Source organism: Anabrus simplex, chromosome 1 (genome assembly GCF_040414725.1).
Source record: "Anabrus simplex isolate iqAnaSimp1 chromosome 1, ASM4041472v1, whole genome shotgun sequence".
Lineage (NCBI taxonomy): Eukaryota > Metazoa > Arthropoda > Insecta > Orthoptera > Tettigoniidae > Anabrus > Anabrus simplex.
Window position 1 is genome coordinate 1,633,572,921 of NC_090265.1, and position 22,096 is coordinate 1,633,595,016.

The 22,096-nt window shown below is 40.6% G+C and overlaps 1 protein-coding gene across 2 annotated transcripts in view; it reads left to right on the top strand.

Annotated features, from left to right (window-relative positions):
• Positions 1-3,228: 3,228 nt before the first annotated feature.
• oys (oysgedart) overlaps positions 3,229-22,096 on the top strand; it is a 119,197-nt gene continuing 100,329 nt past the window's right edge. For both annotated transcript variants that reach the window (XR_011017622.1, XM_067138321.2), the window contains exons 1-3: positions 3,229-3,362; positions 13,513-13,658; positions 16,579-16,656. Coding sequence is in view for 1 of the 2 variants with exons in the window: in XM_067138321.2 (XP_066994422.2) it covers positions 3,279-3,362; positions 13,513-13,658; positions 16,579-16,656 (308 nt within the window). In the remaining variant the exon portion in view is untranslated. The remainder of the gene's footprint in view (positions 3,363-13,512; positions 13,659-16,578; positions 16,657-22,096) is intronic.

Genomic DNA, 22,096 nt, shown 5'->3' on the forward strand with positions numbered 1-22,096 from the left:
ATTTGACGGATCACTTTGTTCAGCTTATCTCTAGCTGCCGCAGCTACTTCTCCGTGCGATGATCGCAGACACGTTCGAATGTCTTCAATAACAGATAAATATTCGACCTGTAGCTTCCAACTTTGTTATCGCAGCAGGCAATTTCCCAAAATGTTATTTTATATACATTAAGTTTTGCTGCTCATTCTTTTTGCTGAATTCCTCTTGCGCATCTACTGGAACACCGTCTACGACCTAAAACTGGAAAAATTTAATTTAACTAAGTGATATTACGTCTAATTAGTGACATTAAGTTCATTGATGGGAAATTGGATTATAGGATCTGTACGGTATGTACTAACTTTGGTTGTCAGGTAGGACGTCATGAATACATTCTATTTCTCTCCGTACCTCAATAATAGACATGTAATGCGTAAAAACGGGCCCAAATTTTGCAAATCAACGTTAATAAAAGACACTATCATGTAACTTAACATTATATATGCGCCAAAGTTAGAAGAAAAGCCATATTATGCAATATAAACGTCCAAATATTCACTATTAAATCCAAAATCTTCAAAATATGCATTATGCATGCATTTTCTCCTAAAAAGGTTAAAACGTGCAAACATGCACGGAAAAGGAACGGTTATTTGGAATCGTTAAGTCATAAAACGAATATTTGCAAGGTTTGAAAAATGTAACCAGCTTATTTAAAAACATGCATTTGCATGGAAATCCGGGCTCTGGTCATTGTCATTTTGCCGTTGGATGGAGACGCTAAGGCTAGGCGCGCGCTTGCGATTTCTGGTCGTTGCGACAGAAACATCGTCTTGATACCCATGCGCTAAATGAATAATTAGAGGGGAATGAAGAAGAGAACCGACACGTCAAAACATTAATGTATTGACAAAAGAAAGGGAAGGGCCACGAAGGGCGTGAAAATGACTCTCTATAGGCTTCGCAACCTAATAACGTCGGGGACGGAAAAGAACAAGAGAGGGCAAAGGGAGGTCAGATAGTAAAGATGAAAGCAAGCAGCCTGACGCCGAACTCTGCTGGGGATACCTTGGTGCCCACCCTCCCTTCCGAGTTCAGAGCCGCTGGCTCCCCTTTCAGTCGCCTTTTGTGACAGGCAGGGTTTACCGTGGATGTATTCTACCGCCCCCACCCACAGGGTAACCAAGTGGGGTAGATTCTTCATTCTTACCTGAATTAAAGCCACGGCCGCTTCTTTCTCACTCCTGGCCCTTTTCTATCCCATCGTCACCATAAGACCTATCTGTGTCGGTGCGACGTAAAACAAATTCTTAAAAAAAAAAAAAAAATGAATACCTATGTTATCATGCAATCTAATAAAATCTTAAATGAATTTATTCGCGATAAGTGAAATGGTAGTTTAGGGGGTATATGTTGGGTATTTAGCCCGAAGGCTGGTTGGATCCTCAACAGGTCCACCATTAGCTGTCACAAAAGGCCTAAAATTTAATTTACCGGGTGAGGTGGCCGTGCGGTTAGGGGCGCGCAGATGTGAGCTTGCATCCGGGAGATAGTAGGTTCGAAACCCACTATCGGCAACCCTGAAGATGTTTTCCGTGGTTTCCCATATTCACACCAGGCAAATTATCACTCATGGCCTTTTTCTATCCCGTCGTCACCATAAGACCTGTCTGTGTCGGTGCGACGTAAAACAAATTGTAAAAAAAAAAACTTATGTTATTATGCATTTTTTTTTTTGCTATTTGCTTTAAGTCGTACCGACACAGATACGTCTTATGGCGACGATGGGATAGGAAAGGCCTAGGAAGTGGAAGGAAGCGGCCGTGGCCTTAATTAAGATACAGCCCCGGCATTTATCGGGAAACCACGGAAAACCATCTTCAGGGCTGTCGACAGTGGGGCTCGAACCCACTATCTCCCGATTACTGGATACTGGCCGGACTTAAGCGACTGCAGCTAGCGAGCTCGGTATTATGCAAATTAATAAAATCTTATTCACAACGTGTACACGACTTCATCTAGAATTCTGTATACAATTTAGAATTCCGTAGCGAAGCACGGGTACAACAGCTAGTCATAAATAAATTTCTTATTTTTGGAAGTAACGAACTGCATAGAGGAATTCTGCATTGCAATCTATAACTGTTACCGGCTCCGGGCTAAACAGGACTTTCACTGCTGTCGCAGTTCCGCGGAAAGGTTCGAGTTTCCAAAGGAAGACAATTCGATAATGCCCCATTGCATCGGCATCACCGCACGTTACCGTATCATATTGTAGTAACAGAGGCAAGTACAGTTTATTAAAAAAAAAAAAAATACTCTTGCACAGTCACAGCAATGTAGCGACAACATTGCCACCGTGAATACGAGCCTTAGCGCACTATACAGCGGCTTATGTCCTCAACGTTAAACCTTTGTAGCATAAAATTAAACAAATAATCTCTCATTGATTTCTGCGGATGAGTTATTTCAATTACGGTATTATAATGACACAATAATATGGATATGTTTTGGGCTGGGGGTTTATCTAGAATTAGCGCGGACAGTTTTGCTTCGATAATTTTCCGACACCACGGTCACCAAGGCAACCAGTGTACGTCATGTACCGGTATGTGTAATAGGACAGAAAAAATAACTAACATAGGGATCCATGCTTCTCCGTGTAGCGGAGGAACTTACTTACTTTTGCTATTGTTGTCTGTAATCCCCGTTAAGATGAGGTTTCATGTGCAGTTGACCTAAAAGGTTGTGTGACGCAAAATAAGAAACACTTCAGTGGTAGCAAGATCATAAAGAACAGGATATGATTCTTAACATACGTACGACCGTAGCACCTCATTAATACCAATGAGATACAGGATTAGGATTTAGTTCTGTGCGCGAGTTGATAGAAAGTAGCGTGATATATACTGTGTGTCAGAACTAGCAGGGAGTAAACGCATTAGTTCACTGTTTTATTTAGATGTATTCGCGCACACCTACATGACGTTTTGCATGGAACTGCTAAACAACAATGAATCACCGTCGATATTTTCCTCTCCGACCGTGGGATTGCATCAGTGTTTATCGATCTCCAAATATAATGTGATACATATTTATATACTTTGGCGCACTTTCGATATGAATGATGTTTTTTTCGTCTTCTGATTGTCATTGGGAAGTGAATTCGCCCAACCCCGCCCATTTCTCTCCCTCCACTGCAACAGCAAAAGGAGGGAGAATGAGAGAGAGCGCTCTCCTAACATGCCTGTTTCGCCAGACGTGTGAGGGATAACCTGAAGTGAACAAAAAGCCGTGCCATGGCGACCGGGACGGATGTGTATTATGACGGCAGCCGTATATTTACTTGGGTTTCCGATTTATCCGGACTCCCTCTCGACCAGGTTAGTAAAGTGTTCCTGTACGAGTAGTGAAATACAACTGGTTCTTCTGGAAAAATTGTTAAGTTTCTGAATAGTTAGTCACGTAGTGTTTATAGAATAAAATTGCCTGTTCTGTATGTAGATTCGATATGGACTGTCCTTTAGCAGTATACGGATCTTCATTAGTTGTGGAAGATGAAATTATGCATAATGAAGCAATCGTTTAATATTTCCATTCATAAAATTGAGTTTTAAATGGGTGTAGCGCTTTACCAGTGTTGATCGATCAACCAAGGTCACTGTCATGCCCTCTCGTATTTAAGTCTTGGTCCACAAACGGTGTTCCGTGTAGCTTTAAGAGGTGTGTGGCGCGAGATTTGATGTGATCAAGTGACGTGTGATGATCTGAAGATATGTTTATAGCGTACTAATTATCGTGAGATAAATGCTATGAAGCATTTCCTTGGAATTTCTTCAATTTGTGAAGTCTAAGAGTAATAATGAGAAATTTGCTGTCGTGTAATGCTAAAACTGATGTACTGGTATTCGGAACATGATTTGGCCTTGATATTTTTCGAATGAAACATGCGTCGTGTATTTCAGTTAAAATTCCTTTTATTTGACATCTTGTCTCTTGTGCTTTTAACATCTAATTTCTCTATCCTAAAGCATTAGTCTTGAGGTTAAATATCTTACAGTAGTACAGTGAGCACACTAACCTTTTTAATTGCTAAGTGGCCCTCTGATCTGATTGTTGCAGGGTTACATCATTTGATTCTTACCCAATGGCTCTTTTACAAATGAGCTATTTGCAGATATGGTGCAACTTATGGCAAATTTGGATTGTTTATCTTGAGTTCTGTATCATCAGTGTAAGAACATACATTTACACTTTTTGAACATGTTAAAAATGAAAGAAAGAAGAAGCATAATTGAATAAAGATGTTGCAAATATTTTTGGAGAGAAAGTGGGAAAGCCACCTATTCAGCAGTGTAGGTGTGTGTATTGGACAACATTGTTGTTTGCATTCCCTGTGGGGAATTTCAGGGATTTCAAATGCAGAATTTATATAGAGCAACAGGGGATGCTTGCGGAAGGAGAGAACACCCTGTGTTCCTGTTGGGTACTGCAGGACTCCCAGCATTTGCTGACTTGTATAAGATTAAGTCAGCCTTGCACAAAGGAAGATCTATTTACTTGCAAATGAGAAGGCAGTCAACATAGCAACAGTTTAGGTAATCATACAATCCAGAAATGAGAAAGCCAAAGAGAGATGGATTGTGTGAAAGGCAAAGACCTTTCTACTTTCTTGAAGGAATTATCGAAGCAACTTCCAGGTTACAAGAAACATGAGATTAAAAGTTTAAAAATTATTTTTAGCTTAAGCTTATCAGTCCCAGCTAATTATTAATTATGTTTAATAAACTTGCATGAAAATTTAATAATTATCTATATCGGTATGCAGGAATAAAATTTAGGCTACCTTTTAGCTACATTATCTGAAATAAGAAAGTTTAATGATGGTAACAGTCTCAAATCTATACTCTTACTTGTATCCAAAATTCACTGCTTCCTTTGATTGACATACGTGTGATAAATATTGGTTTAGTAAAAGTACACGTTACTAAATTATTTATATTTATCCTCTAGTTCAACTTGGTAGGTGTAGTCAATCGTTTGTCTTCTCTATTTATACTCTGTCTCGTGGCTAGGGCCACAATATTCTCTTAAAGCTACAAGCTCGCTTGCTTTGTGCGTGCTGTGTAAATGATGCATAAGATTAAATTAATGTTATGTATTTGCTCTAGCCTAGGAGCCAGTAAGGTGCCAAAATTTAGACCATTAATCTGACCTAGCTAATATGTTATATGCATAGAACTGCTTGGAAAGTGGAGAGCAGTTCTCAAATCTGTACATGAGGAATTGAAATTTCTATTTTCATTTGGAAAACTAATGCTGTACCATACTTCATATGATTCCTAGATACTGTTTCCTGATGTCCTGTGCTCCTAGTCTTTAACATCCTGTGTTCAATCTTATCTTTTTGTCTCTTCCCTTTTACCGTATTAATCTGGCTTTCTTTTTGTTGTAAACTTCCTTCTTCAAGACCTCTCCAGATTGCCCCTCAACAAATGTTTCTTAGTAAGCCAAGCTGAGTGACTCAAACGATCACTGCTGTTCTTCTGAGCTCCAAGTTGGCAGGTTGCCTTGGTTCAGACCGGTGATATCTGAAAATATTCCTAATATGCCAGCTTCATGTCAGTAAATTTACCGGCACATAAATGAAAACCCGAGAGACAAATTCCAACACCTCTGTATCCCCAAAAGCTGCGAAGTAGTTATTGGGGCATAATAAAACCAATAACGTTATTAGGATATTTTCTTAATACTGTGTTGTACACCTTTCAGGATTAGGCTGAATTTGCAAGTCTGTATGAACATTTAACCTGCTCTTTATTCTCTATTCACTGCTGACACTGTGAACCCTTTTATTCCTGTATCTTTTATATCCATGATCCTTGAAATGTTGAAATATTATTTAACCATTTTCTCCTCTGACTTTGCGTGACTCAGTGCATACTTTCTTTGCCCAAGTCTGTTTGACTCCTTAGCAATATATAACACCCATTTCATTTTAGAAAGTTTCTCTATTGAAATGAAATGGTGTATGGCTGTTAGTGCCGGGAGGGTCCGAAGACATGTTCGGCTCGCCAGGTGCAGGTCTTTTGATTTGACTCCCGTAGGCGACCTGTGCGTCGTGATGAGGATGAAATGATGATGAAGACAGCACATACATCCAGCCCCCATGCCAGAGAAATTAACCAATGATGGTTAATATTCCTGACACTGCCGGTAATTGAACCCGGGACACTGAACCGAAGACCACTCAGCCAACGAGTCTGACAGTTCCTCTATTTAAAGCAATTCATATGCATAATTACTTTCAATGTCTTCATTCCTACCTAACTTGGGCTTCAAAACTAAATTCTTAGTTCACTTCTATCTGAATATACCACCAATAGTTCTTGCTTCTTTGGTCACTAAGTATAATATTGGGCCCCTTAACTGATATCAACAAATATATTGCTAATTTCATCATATGGTTGGGAGTGAGCATGTAAAATTGTAACTCTGCAGTGGTTTTATCCAACTAATTTATGTTGAAATGTGATGATCAAAATGATAGTGACTGTTGGTGTAGATTTCAGAGACGGATACAATTTTAATAACTTAATACCTAAATGAAGTGTACTAAAACTCTGACATGCTCAGTGTCATATAATCTCAAATAGATACCATCCTGGCAGGCGATTTCAGTTGCCACATCGATAGAGAAGATGCAAAAAGCAATACAGTTATTGAATACCTGGAGGGAGAAGGATTTAAACTTTGAAACGATCCTAGCCTCCCAACTTATATTTGTCACAATGGTATGAGTACGATAGACCTGACCTTTGTAAGTACAGTAAGTACTACTCGCACATGGCTCCCTTAAGGAAACGCCTATCAGTAACTGTGAAGGTAGACCCCACCTCCAAGTGAAACGGAAGAAGGAATATTGATAAAACAAAGTATAAACAACAGTAACTTAGTCTGAAGAGTTTGCTTTATCCTCCAATGAAGTACTAGTATTTAGAAGCGATTCAGCAAGGGAAGATTGAAGCAGCTGCATTAAAGCTTGAAATAATCATCAAGAATGCACAAATAATTTCCCCTCTGAAGATAAGATTACAACAATGTTTCAACGCTGCCTGCTATGAGAAAAGGAAACGGTTTCTTACACTTCTCCATAGAGCAAGAGCATCTTCAAGGTTATAACATCTTAACACGAGAATACAAGACACTCCTAAATTCTGTCAATCTGTTGCCATAGATACGTGGATTAACCACTTCCAGCATAGTCTCAACGACAGAACTGCACTGAAAACAATGAGCACAAGAGAAAGCTGCAGTTTTCCCACCGTTATGGAGGAGGAAGTAAGAACAACAATATTGGGACTGAAAAATTAGAAAGCCGCCGGACCAGATAATATCTATAACGAAAGCTTGAAAAGTGCTTTTCCATTGTTAGGAAAAATATGGACTGCACTGTTCAACAAGTGTCTAGAGATGAGCGAAATACCATCTAGCTGGAAAACCTCGTTACTGAGGATACTGTAATATGAAGGTAAAGGAAGCTCAGACTCTCCCGATTCGTATAGAGGTATTGCTTTAGAAAATGTAATCTTCAAAATCTTTTCCAAAATCCTTACGGATAGGGTCTCCTCGCTAACTACTGAAATTATCCCCGATCAACAATATGGGTTCAGGAAAGGCAGGCAAACAGCTGGAAGATGTCTGAGAAGCTCTGAGACATAAGATACGAAATACCATGTCATCTTTATAGACTGCAAAACGGCTTTCGACATGCTGGATCATCAGATTCCTATTGATAAACTTGGACAAATATTAAAAGTAAATTATCTGACAAACATACTGGCAAACATCTTACAAGATAATACAATCATTGTAAGAGACAATCTTCACAACCTATTAGGGTGACCTGATTAGTTTGCTCTTATGTAACCTGATTACTTCAGATTTCATGGAAATACTGAAGCGATCTGAAGGGCAAATCTTTCTTCATACCTATGCAGATGACATGGCCCTTGGCTCTTCCAATTTAGAAGACTTACAGAAATGCTAGGATCTATTGGTGTCCTGGGCAAAAAGAAATAAATTCCAGCTCAACATGGACAAAACAGTTTGCGTGATATTCAAAAGGGGTGGCAGAGTTACCTTCAGAGATCAACTGTCCTATGAACAAGAACCCCTAAAAAATTGTTATTGATTTAAACTATCCAAATCCAAAGCTTGCAGACCTCTGGAAGCTCTTTCACGAAACATGCAATAAAGAGGGTGCAGCAGCAGCAGCAGGAGGGGCAGGAGGTGGTTACTCATCCAAGCAGTGACGTAGCTTAGGTTACTTGCTTTAATAAGAAATGGAATTATTTAAGCCAGCTGACTTCTTTTTCATGACAGATTCTAAATTTACTTTGATCGTGTTGTGTCACAGTAATATTCCAACAGATTTGAAGTCTGTCGGGGTAGCACTCGTTCCTTAAATTACTGCATGGCAATGCTATGACCACACTCTTTTACTGTAAGACATCAGTACACACACCTGTTCATGTCCTAATCTTTTTAGGTTAGCAGACCAGTTGGTGTGATGTAAAGCAAGTTGTGTTACTACTGTTTTTTTTTTTTTAAATTTCTGTATTTCGCTAACACTTCATAATATAAGGGGCAGACAAATGAAAACCGAACACCCACCATAACACACATTCTGTGCGAAAGGTGGCAACACTGTTACGTATCGATACTGCCATCGCTGTGCTAGGAGAACTGCATAGTGACAAACTCACAGGTTCACGGTTGATAATGATATGACCCAAGAATATACATCAGGTGCTTAATTGTTTAAAATTTAATATAGAAAACAAAAGAATATTTAACCTTTATTTCTGTGTTTAGTTGGTAACACTTATATTATAAGGGGCAGACAAATGAAAACCAAATACCCACCATAATGCACATTCTGTGCAAAAGGTGGTAACACTGTTACTTATGGAAGATATTGTCCTGTATTGAGCTACATTTATATGTGTGTTTATGTTTCACTCCTGGCTTTTAATGTTTTTTATTACCGGGCAAGTTGGCCATGCGGTTAGGGGCATACAGCTGTGAGTTTGCATCCGGGAGATATTGGTTTCAAGCCCCACTGTTGGCAGACCTCATGATGGTTTTCAATGGTTTCCCATTTTCACACCAGGCTGTACCTTAAGCCCATGGCTCATTCCTTCCCACTCCTAGGCCTTTTGTATCCCTTCATCGCCATAAGACCTATCTATGTCGGTGCAACGTAAAGCAAGTTGTCTTGCTAATTTTTTATTTCTGTGTTTAGTTGGTAACACTTTATAATATCAGGGGCAGACAAATGAAAACCAAATACCCACCATAACGCACATTCTGTGCAAAAGGTGGCAACACATCGATACTGCCATCGCTGTGGTGGGAGAACTGCATAGTGACAACTTACAGGTTCACGCAGTGGTTGGGTTATGTCTTTGTTGGTGCGCGGATTGGTTTAGTGTGTTAGTCCGGCTGTAGAAATGGGGGCAAGTAAAGAAGTGTAGTTCGTTTTATGGTGGCTGAGGGTGCTGGAGTACAGTATGCAAAACTCATCGTCCCATGTCTGCTGTGTATGGCGAACACTGCATGTCCATGACGAGTGTGCACGAGTGGCATAGGAGATTCCGAGAAGGGTGCACGTACTGCAAGACTGTGCACCCAGGACAGGCCCATCAGGCCATTACTCTTGATGTGATAGGGCGGATTGATGGCCTTATCCGGGAAAAACCAATGAATTATGGAAGAAGAAATTTGTGATCATGTCAGCATTAGCCATGGCTTCGTGCATGCCATTATCAAAGATAGCTTGCATTTCTGTAAAATGTGTGCACAGTGGGTTCCACATCAACTGACGCGAGGGACAAAAGATTGAAAGAATGGCGTCATGTCTGAGTCATCTGCAGTGGTACCATGAGGAAGAGTATGCGATTTTGTCCCATATCATCATGGGACAAAATGTCATGCCACCATTTCGAGCCTGAGAGCAAACGGGAAAGCCAACAATGGGAACATTGCAATTCTCCTCCGCCAAAGAAATCCAAAGCTGTTCATACAAGTTCCGGTAAAGTCATGATGACCTCCTTCTTTGACTGCAGGGCCCCTCTGCCTGTCGACTTCGAGCGTGGAACCACAATCAATGCGCAGCGCAATGAAGAAACGGCAACATGCCATAAAGTCAAAATACCCTGGAATGCTGTCCAACGGAGTCATCCTGTTGCATGATAATGCTCGCCCCCATACTTCTAGTCTGGCAAAGGGTACACTTCAGCGATTTGGTTGGGAAACATTTCAACATCCTCCGTACAGCCCGGATATTTCACCTTGTGATTTTCACATTTTTGGCAACCTGAAGAAAGACATTTGTGGACGTCTGTTTCATTTGGATGAGGAAGTGCAAGTGTGGTTATGGTTGTAGATCCATCAGCGAACTTCCTCTTTCTACAAAACTGGAATTGACAGTCTCGTCTCCCAGCACGATAAATGTATTAATGCTTTTGGTAATTACTTTTGAATTTAAAACCATTCCATGGTCACGTTGTGTGGGTGTCCAGTTTTCATTTGACTGCCCATTATACACTGACTGACAGAGCAAATGCAACATCAAGAAGGAGTGGTCAGAATTTTATGCCAATTGCAGGGTAGACTGACGTCACTGAGGTATGCTCATGATGTGAAATGCGCCGCTGTGCTGCGCACGTAGCGAACGATAAATGGGACACGGCGTTGGCGAATGGCCCACTTCGTACCGTGATTTCTCAGCCGACAGTGATTGTAGAACGTGTTGTCGTGTGCCACAGGACACGTGTATAGCTAAGAATGCCAGGCCGCCGTCAACGGAGGCATTTCCAGCAGACAGACGACTTTACGAGGGGTATGGTGATCGGGCTGAGAAGGGCAGGTTGGTCGCTTCGTCAAATCGCAGCCGATACCCATAGGGATGTGTCCACGGTGCAGCGCCTGTGGCGAAGATGGTTGGCGCAGGGACATGTGGCACGTGCGAGGGGTCCAGGCGCAGCCCGAGTGACGTCAGCACGCGAGGATCGGCGCATCCGCCGCCAAGCGGTGGCAGCCCCGCACGCCATGTCAACCGCCATTCTTCAGCATGTGCAAGACACCCTGGCTGTTCCAATATCGACCAGAACAATTTCCCGTCGATTGGTTGAAGGAGGCCTGCACTCCCGGCGTCCGCTCAGAAGACTACCATTGACTCCACAGCATAGATGTGCACGCCTGGCATGGTGCCAGGCTAGAGCGACTTGGATGAGGGAATGGCGGAACGTCGTGTTCTCCGATGAGTCACGCTTCTGTTCTGTCAGCGATAGTCACCGCAGACGAGTGTGGCGTCGGCGTGGAGAAAGGTCAAATCCGGCAGTAACTGTGGAGTGCCCTACCGCTAGACAACGCGGCATCATGGTTTGGGGCGCTATTGCGTATGATTCCACGTCACCTCTAGTGCGTATTCAAGGCACGTTAAATGCCCACCGCTACGTGCAGCATGTGCTGCGGCCGGTGGCACTCCCGTACCTTCAGGGGCTGCCCAATGCTCTGTTTCAGCAGGATAATGCCCGCCCACACACTGCTCGCATCTCCCAACAGGCTCTACGAGGTGTACAGATGCTTCCGTGGCCAGCGTACTCTCCGGATCTCTCACCAATCGAACACGTGTGGGATCTCATTGGACGCCGTTTGCAAACTCTGCCCCAGCCTCGTACGGACGACCAACTGTGGCAAATGGTTGACAGAGAATGGAGAACCATCCCTCAGGACACCATCCGCACTCTTATTGACTCTGTACCTCGACGTGTTTCTGCGTGCATCGCCGCTCGCGGTGGTCCTACATCCTACTGAGTCGATGCCGTGCGCATTGTGTAACCTGCATATCGGTTTGAAATAAACATCAATTATTCGTCCGTGCCATCTCTGTTTTTTCCCCAACTTTCATCCCTTTCGAACCACTCCTTCTTGGTGTTGCATTTGCTCTGTCAGTCAGTGTAGTTTGATTGTGAAATTACTGTCTTTCCATATGTGAAAGTATAATTTTTATCATACTGGTACAAAAATTATTTCTTTACAGCATATTTGTTGCCAAGATATTTTGATTTGTTTATATCATTGCCTTCAAACATTTTTCAACATCATCCCATGTATACATGTCAGTAAGTTTCTAAAATGTTTTTGTGTTCGAGAGTTTTTCCTTTTACCTCTTTTTCCAAGTGCACTTGGGCCATTCTCGTAGGCTCTATCCTCATCACATGTCCGAACCACTGTAGTCTGGACATACAGACTCGTCCAATGGAGATGTCTTAATCCCACCTTCCTGACTCACCTCATTTCTTAGTTTTTCCATCCCGGTCTTCGGGACAGGACCTCCGGAACTTCATCTCTGATGACTGCAATCTTGATGAGCCTCTCTTTGTAAGAGTGTGCTTTTGGAATCTGAACATCACAGAGAAGGTTTCTCACTTGTTGGTAGAAGAAGAAACTCTTTTGCACCCTATTGCTCTGGAGATTATACTGCCGAGGTAGGTGAACACTTATATAGCTGGATCTCCCTCACTGGAGTATTTGACACGATCCGATTGGACACATACAGTATTATAGTGTCTAGCTCAGTGTATTGCTAGTAACTTATGTCTGTAAGTTTGTTTAGCTTGGTCACCGTTCACTTTACATTCAGGGTCATACCTCTCAGGTGCCTTTTGTTTCTTTTAACTAGTCTCCAGGAATGAGATTCTGATTGTATTAGACCCTTTATAGGAAGCGGCATAGATTTTCAGGTCAGGGGCTTCATCTTTTTTAAAATATTTTTTTGGTTGAATAGAACTTCTAGTGACAACAGAAAACAGACCTCCCTTTAAAAAAAAAATACATATAGCATAGATATTTATTTAGACCCAGTATGGAAACTGCTTCATTGAATGTGAAAGTTTTTTCATGTGGGTTTCTTGAGATATCTAGTTATATTCCCAATAGCCATTTATGATTGCCAGACAAAAGTTATAATATATAGCATTTAATTACTCTAAGAGCATGTATGTCTGTATATATTTATATATTAAATTAATATTGATCCATATTATTTTATTACTTATGACATTTATGTTTTGGTCCCTTAAATTGAATTATAAATAGTGGAAATATTGAGTCCATTAAACATAATCATCTATAAATGTAAAACTTGTCTGTGCCTACCAGTCCTTTTCTCGCCAGAGAAATAATATTCTGCTTTGGTCATTGGAGGGTGTGTAAACAGTCATACTGAATCAGTGTTGTAGGAGTTGCTGTTTCTGTCAAAGTTGACATTTTATTGGAGAAGTTATCCATAATGGTTAAATTATAAGCATGGACCTTTTTTATGATATTAATTGGCAGAAGGTTTACAGTAGGTAAGACAGTTGTGTAAAGTTCTATTTAAGAGCACAAGCAGAGTACTTACCGGTAATTGGAAGAATAATCATGATCTAAGAAGGTTTTGCTTACATTATGAATACTTTCTAGGTAAATTTCTTGGTCAGCCAGTTCTTGGCCTTGGGGTTGGCGTCTCTGTTCCGTAGTGTTCTTCATCCTTCAACTACAAGTCCAGCCACTCGCCATGCATTTGGTCTGGTGCTTGGTCTTGCCTTTGGTTACTTCTGCTTTGGAATGTAAGTAGTTACAAAAGTCATTCAAAACTTACACTTCAAAATGCTGGTTGTAAATATAGCCTATTCTCATTTTTGTTATAATTTGAATGCTAGGCCGCTTTTTGATTCTTTAACAAGAAATTGTTTAAAGTTGATGACAACCAGAGATGCCGTCAAAATCGTTGCATACTGAATGATCATAGGATGTATGGAAATAAATTGTGTGAAAAATCTATTCCTTTTCTGGTAACTCGCTATTTTCTATGCATTGGCTACTGATTATGAAGGAAAGAGGACAAAAGATTTGAGGTAGTGGAGAACTTAAAGACCTAAAGAGTTTCTCTTAAGACTATAAATCCTTTGAATTTCTTGATTTTGGGGTTGACATCAAGACAGGGTGATTCAGGAGGATTCAACTTGAAGTGAAAATGAGAAATGAAGACTGAAGGATTCAGCTTGAGAATATGAATATTAGAGAAATCAAGACTTGGTGTATAATTCAGCTGGAGGATTCAACTTGAAGAAGTGAAATAATAGAGAATTCAAGACTGGGTTTTTAAGTTAATTGTGATCACACATTTTAACAATTAAATGACACATATTGCTTAGGTCCTTCAGTTTTAAAGGTACAAACAAAACGGTTAAATGACATGAATTGCATTGCATCATTGAGACTTGGTGCTGCATTGCAGTACAGCGAATTGGCTGTTTGTGTGGCTGCAGTTTGCTTTGTTATTGTTGTGCATGTTTGTCAATTTAACCCCCTCCACCGAATTTGTCCCCTCTATTGAACTCTTCTGATATCAGAGTCTATTTTTAGAATTGTTACTGCCTGGAATGCAGAGTTGCGGCCTAGTTCGGTGGCAGTCATTAGTGTCATTCTTTCTAGAAATTTCTGAAATCATTTGCATCCCTTGATAGGGACAGTTTCATAACCAAGTGTGTAAATCTTTGGTGATTACTGGAACATTGTAACAGAGAAACCAAAGCCTACACAAATGTGTGGTACATATTTGAACTGTCTAGTGGGAAATATGAAGCCAAAAAGAAATATGTTCCTGACCCACACATATGTCAAATGACCCACTAGATATTTCCGTGAGTATGGAATTACAATTTCTTTAAATACAAGAGATCCTTTCTCCACTGAGCAAACATGAAAATCTATTGATTTTTGTACATTATTACATTTGTAAATTACACTACCTAGTGTGATTTTTGCAGCAAAGGATCTGGTAAGTGATTTTAGCTAAATAAGGTCTCCTGATTTCAGAAATATCGCTGATCTTTTATTCTTGTATGTATCACTAGTGTTAAATGTCATTGCTGCTTGGTGCTGCTTTGCAGTTCAGCGAATTGGCTCTTGTTTGTGTGGCCAGTTTGCTTTATTTTTGTTGTGCGTGTTCGTCAATCCAATCTCCTCCATTGAATTTGTCCCCTCCATTGAACTTGTCTGATATCAGAATCTATTTTAAGTATTATTACTGCCTGAAGTGTGGAATTTTGGCCTAATCTGGTGGCAGTCATTTGTGTCATGACTGTGGTGGAAGTATGACCAGCTTATATTGTGTTGTGAAAATGGCGAGTGTGTCGGGAATTAGAAGATGTGCGAATAATCCAGACTCGTTCTGTTATTTGTGTTGGTGTTATATAATGAAGGGGCAGATTAGGCCAGTAACTGCATTGGTGAAATGTTTATATTATGCATATTTTAAAGTAAAATTAGGAGACTTGGACAGAGCGTGGGCTCCCCGCGTAATTACTAAAACATCCCTTCAAAACCTACGACAGTGGAGCCATGGGAAACATAAGGCCCTTCCATTTGGGATGGGGATGGTTTGGCGCGAGCCCCAGGACTTTACCAGTGACCGTTACTTTTGCCTGTGAAGTAGCTGGATTTAGTAAGAAAGACAAGGACAGTATTGTGTATCCAAATTTAAAGTTGGCAACGAGACCCGTTGCTCATGGACTGGAAATTCCAATACCTTCGCCTCCTACCAGTTTACCTGCTTCTAAAGCTTTCTCAAATTCCAATGACGAAAGTTGATATGGAATTTTCAGCAGCCACAGAAGCAGTAAGTCCATAATTGTTTAACCATCCAGAGTTGGGTAATCTGATACGAGACCTCGTGCCCATGAAGGGAAAAAAATGAACCACTAGAGTCACAATTGAAAGAAAGAATCTTCTTGCACCTGGAACTACCTTTTCTTGGTACAGACATAGAGATACGGAGTTCAGGAAGTATTTTAAGAAGGAAAATGGTCTGACCTACTGCTGTGACTTTCCAGGACTGATAGAACAGCTGGGGAGTGAATACAAGCCAGAAGATTGGAGACTATTTGTGGATTCTTATAAAAGAAAGGAGCTTAAGGGCTGTATTACTTCGTAACAGAAACATTCTAGCTTTGATACCTCTGAAACTTTCAGTTTCACTAAAGGAAAATTGCATCACAAAGCAAACTGCTTTGGACAAAATCTTCTTCTTGTGATCATCATCATCAATAATTATCCGCTCTAACAAGCTAGGTGCGGGTATTTACGAGCCTCCTCCAGTTCATCCTCTCCATCTACAGCTAATGTTCTAGTTTTTGCTGCTAATTTACATCTTGTTTGGTAAGTTCTTTGGAAATTTGCGTATCTCAGCCATCATAAAGCCTATGAGCAATATTCCTTTCATAGTATGCTGTTGGAGTTTTATTTGGAGCCATCCTTCTCATATATCCATACCTTCATAATTGCTTAATTCTAAGGTGTCCAACAGACTCCTGTCCACTCCAAGTTCTTGCCAGATATCTTTATCTTCTCTAAACGTAAATGTATGTTGCTGAATGTCTAGAGTGGTTAAGTTTTCTGATTTATTCCTCTTGAAATATCGTGTGTATTTTAGTTTTTGACCTCTTTGCATGCAAAAGAACTGACTTTTAAATTTTGTTTGTACAGGCAAGCCATCCACTTGGCTGGACTACCTGCACTGTGCTACATTGTTATGCGGACTCAGGATCCTCACGTGATGCAGAGGTAAGCTCAACATATTTTGCATCCTGGTGAATTGGCACCACATCTTCAGCCTTGTTCGAGATAATATTTAGGTCATCCATTTGACCAAGGATTTTATGTAGCTTATTTTGATTATCTATCACCATGTGGGTTATGTAACTGCAAGCTTGCATTTTGGATATGATTATTTTATCTTTTAGCAGAGGTGAATTCCTTTAAACATTTATTATAGAAAGCTTAATTTACTATAAATACTCTTGTGTTCTCACTTTTTAGCATTTTTAACTAAAAATTTGGTGGGGAGGTGTATTATGCAAATGGAATTATGAATCTGAAATGCTGATGGAATTCCACCTACTTTGGGCCTTTGGCAGTCACTGGCATTGAGATCTCCTCCTTTGAAGGGAGTTTGTTCCTCTTCATGGATCTACATTGCCACCTTCTGCTTGTTTTATACTGAGAAATTCCTATATTGCTTTTATTTGTCATCTCCAACACCTGTAGCAATTTTTGCAAAACTGAATTGTTCTAGTTTTCTGATCTGGATACGGTACATATTTCAACAGTTCTTTTTCAATTTCTGGATACTAGCCTAATTTTGTCCCCTGTAATGATAAGGCTATCTTCTTGGTGACTTGTGTTTTTTCTTGTTTAAGCCAGTAGTGTGTGTTTGATGGCTCTACTCAAAACTCACATGCTGCAGCATGGTTGGTGTTATGTTCTGTCAGTGCAGTCACTGTTGATTGTGCATTCTAACTCCTGTTTTTCTTACCCATTGTTAACCACTATTCATTCATATATGTAAAAATAATTAGAAGAGAGTCTGATATTTATACACAGACCAAATGCGTATCTCTCACATAGTTACTTCAAGCGTATTAGCAATGCTTGCTTAGACCAACACTATGCATAGCTTGCAAGCTGTCTCATTATTGCAACATTTCCACTTGCAGTTCTCATTCACCACCTACAAACCAATGACCGACCATTGAAACAATAGATTCATTAATTTCTGTATCAGACATGATTCTTCCAGAACTCAGCAGCAAGGACACCTCTGGTATTGGCAGCCCATAGATCATCTTGGGAGCATGACTGATTCGTCTTTGGGCAGACTAGCAGAAGTTCATGATTCGACACTCACAAAGGATGTCTCATGATGCATGAAGGAATCCCCATTTCATTAAGTTATCCTTACATCTTCACTTGAAACTTCAAGTGGTATACAGCAAGTTCTTCCTTTAGGTCAGTCGGTGGCAGATGTAGTTTCCCCTTCCACCTTGCTCTTTCTCGAAAGCAAGAAAAGTCTCCAAGGAGCAGTTTGGCAACGAGTGTCGTATCAATTTCTATATTAGTAGCCACACTCCTACAGATGTGAGGTGGAGCTATACCTAACAGTGGATAGTTTGCTTACAGGAGTTGGTTGCAAACATTCTGTTAATATTCTGGCTGTTTTGTTGAGGGAATTATCTACTTTGGCATGACAAGATCCATTCAACATAAGCGCTGCATTTTTTTATTTTTTATTTTTTGCTGAAAAGCTGAGTCCCAGAGCAGATGCCCTGAACATAAATGGCCAAGTACCCCATCCACTCCCTGTCAGCTTGTGAATAATGTTATTATGATCATACACTTTATGCTTTGATGGAAAGAACATTTCCATGAACTACTGAACAAGGATCCAGAGATCAACAAAGTAGAAGTAGAATTCCTACAAGAAGTTGAAAATGCTATTAAACAACTCAAGAACAATAAAGCTGCCGGATCAGATGGAATTCCTGCTGAATTTTTCAAGGAAGGTGGATGAATTCTTGCGGAACACACACTACTGCTCATAGTCAAAATATGGAACACAAACAATACTTCCTGATCTCAGAGATGCTCTGATCATTACAATCTTCAAAAAAGGAGACAGAACTGACTGTGGTAACTACTGTGAAATAACCCTTCTGTCTATTGCTGGGAAAATACTCGCTCAAATGCTATCCTACTGCCTGATGCCTCACGCTGAAGACTGCTTACCTGAAACTCAGTGTGGATTTTGACTGAATCACAGCATAACAGATATGATTTTCTGTGCTAGACAAATGCAGGAGAAATGCAAAGATCATCTTCCTCAGTACATCGCATTCATAGATCTTGCCAAAGCCTTTGATTCGGTTAAGAGATGCCCTTTGGAAGATCCTAGCAAGGATAGGCTGTCCTCCGAAGTACATAAATATTGTTAGATTGATGCACGATAATATGAAGGGCATGGTTCTTGTCAACAATAACCCTGGAGAAAATTTTGAAATCACAGCAGATGTGAAGCAAGGTTGTGTGATAACTCCCAGTCTGTTCTCAAAATTTGTTGGGACTATACTTCATCTTGTTGACAGGAAACTAAAAAGGCATAGAAATTGAATGCAGGACTGATGGAGGTTTCTTCAATCTTACTAGACTATGAGCCAAGACCAAAAAATCCACTACATCCATCATAGAACTTCAGTATGCTGATGACAGTGTTTTTCTTGCAAACTCTGAACAAGATTTACAAGCAATCTCAAACACATTTGATGAAGCGTATACAAGTATTGGCCTAAGCCTTAACATCCAGAAGATGCAGATCCTTTTCCAGTCTGCACCAAACTCCACCTCCGTACGTCCTACAATCACAGTCCAAGGCAAAGCTCTGAAGAACATAGAACATTTCCCATACCTTGGCAGCCATCTCTCAGCAAATGCAGATATTGATGAGGTTCAACACTGCCTCAAATGCCTTAATGCCTCAAATGTGCCTGTATGGCTTTTGGTTGTCTTCGGGTAAGGGTCTTTAATAGTCATAATATGAGCACTGGACCAAGCTTTATGTGTACAAAGCTACCATTATACCATCTCTTACATATGGGTGCGAAACATGGACTACTTACAGATGGCACATACGATGCTTGGAAAAATGCCATCAACGTTGCCTGAGAAGGATCCTGAGGGTGAAATAGCAGGATCGACGCACTAACATCACTGTTCTGGAAGAAGCGAACTCCACTAGCACTGAGGCCATGATTATCAAGCACCAACTCCGCTGGACAGGCCACATCATTCTCATGCCTGAATTGTTTCCCAAAACAAATTATGTACTCCCAGCTAAAGGATGGTCATAGAAAACTTTGAAGACCACAAAAGCGTTACAAAGATGCACTAAAAACCAACATGAAAAAGTGTCAAATCAAAACTAACAACTGGGAAGCTACTGCACGTAACCGCACAGTCTGGCGTCGTAATGTCTGGGAAGGAACCCAGCGCTTCAAGCAAGAAAGGTGGAGAAAAGAAATTGACAAGCGCAATGCAAGAAAACAACGGGAGGTCATGAAGAAAAACCAAACTACACAGCCAGTGCCTAACAGAATAAATGTGTGTCAAAAATGCGGAAAAATCTGCAGTTCTAGGATTGGCCTCTACAGTCACCTAAGATCTCTCAAAAACTAAGTTTTCAGGAAGACAATCGTACTCGTCACACTTTATGCTTTACCTTGAACAGTAGCATTTGAAGGGTGGTGTGTAGTCTAACGTTACACTGAGACAGGTTGGTGTTGAACCACTAACACATCAGAGGTTTTCGGCGATGCAAGAACGGTAGAGAGCTAGGATTGGAAAGGTAGTGGCCATGGCCTTGATTAAGGTACCAGCCCCACCATATGCCTGATGTAAAAATGGGAAACCACAGAAAACCATCCTCAGGGTTGCCAACAATGGGATTTGAGCCCACCATGTATCGAAATGCAAGCTCACAGCTACGCGAGCCTAACCGCATGGCCAACTTGCATGGTGCAGAAGCTTTTGATTGCTGTACAACACATACAGTTTTCTGTTAGCTTCCTTGCTACCCAGGTGAAAGGCATATACAGTAGAAGTCCCGTTAGAGCGAGAATTTATAATGGCGAAAAATTTACTCGCTATAACGGATTGTCGTTATATCCGATTTTTCAGCCTTGTTCGAGATAATATTTAGGTCATCTGCTTGACCAAGGAACAGACTCTCTTCAAAGGAGGAGATCTCCGTGCCAGCGACTGCCAAAAGACCAAAGTACTGGGCGAGTTGGCTGTGCGGTTAGTCGCACTGTTGGTAGCCCTGAAAATGGTTTTCCATGGTTTCCCATTTTCACACCAGGCAAATGCTGGGGCTGTACCTTAATCAAGGCCACGGCCGCTTCCTTCCCACTCCTAGGCCTTACCTATCCTATCGTCGCCATATGGCCTATCTGTGTCAGTGCGACGCAAAGTCAATGGCAAAAAAACAAAACAAAAAAACCCCACCAAAGTAGGTGGAATTCCATCAGCAATTTCAGATTCATAATTGCATATTAAGCTTTCTATAATAATTGTTAAGGCTTGCTTGTTTATTTTTTGAAATCCGATACTACGTAAAAGTGTGTGTTTAATTTCATTTTGAAAAAATGATAGTATCACTTTAGAGGCCTCTGTGGCAAACGTTCCGGTTTTCTTCTTCAAACAGTCACCTAACCTAACCGTATATGTATCATGAAAACTTATTTCAAGCGCATGTAGAGAAATGATAATCTCCTCACTACAAATTTACATGGAAACAGCCTTTCTGAAATTTAACTAGATGCAGGAAAATGTAAACTATCCTGTGAATCAGTGATGTACTCTGCCATGTCTTGTGGTGTATCCTATTCTTACTTAATTTCATTATAGGCCTATAACATTAAAAATTAAGCAATCATTTATTTCAGCCCTTATTTCTAATGAGTTGAAAACTGCTATAGGTCACGTTATTTATGCATTTATTACAAAAACATATCCTTTTTCATTTTGAATTTTTTTCAGAGAACAAAAGTAGACGGGCATTACTGATTGACTCCGACATTGCCTTCAAATGATATAGATGTTGATTCCCATAGGGAATCTGAAATATTTGTCCTGAATGAGTAAATTTACAATACCAATATAAATGGTCTGTTATTGGACATTATAAATTTTCCAACTAACTCATTCTTGGTTGCCAGCGTTTCGCCCTCGTGTGCTAGAGTGGGCTCATCAGTTGGTACCTAGCACACCTACCAATACGCTGGCTAGTGCATACCGTGGAGGCCACTGCGTAGGCTAACTGGAGCCACCGGTAGTGCCAATGCTCTAAGAGACTTTGTCTCATTATCAAAAATTGATGCCTGCTTGGCCATCAGATGATATAGATGTTGATTCCCATAGGGAATCTGAAATATTTGTCCTGAATGAGTAAATTTACAATACCAATATAAATGGTCCGTTATTGGACATTATAAATTTTCCAACTAACTCATTCTTGGTTGCCAGCGTTTCGCCCTCGTGTGCTAGGGTGGGCTCATCAGTTGGTACCTAGCACACCTACCAATACGCTGGCTAGTGCATACCGTGGACGCCACTGCATAGGCTAACTGGAGCCACCGGCAGTGCCAATGCACTAAGAGACTTTGTCTCATTA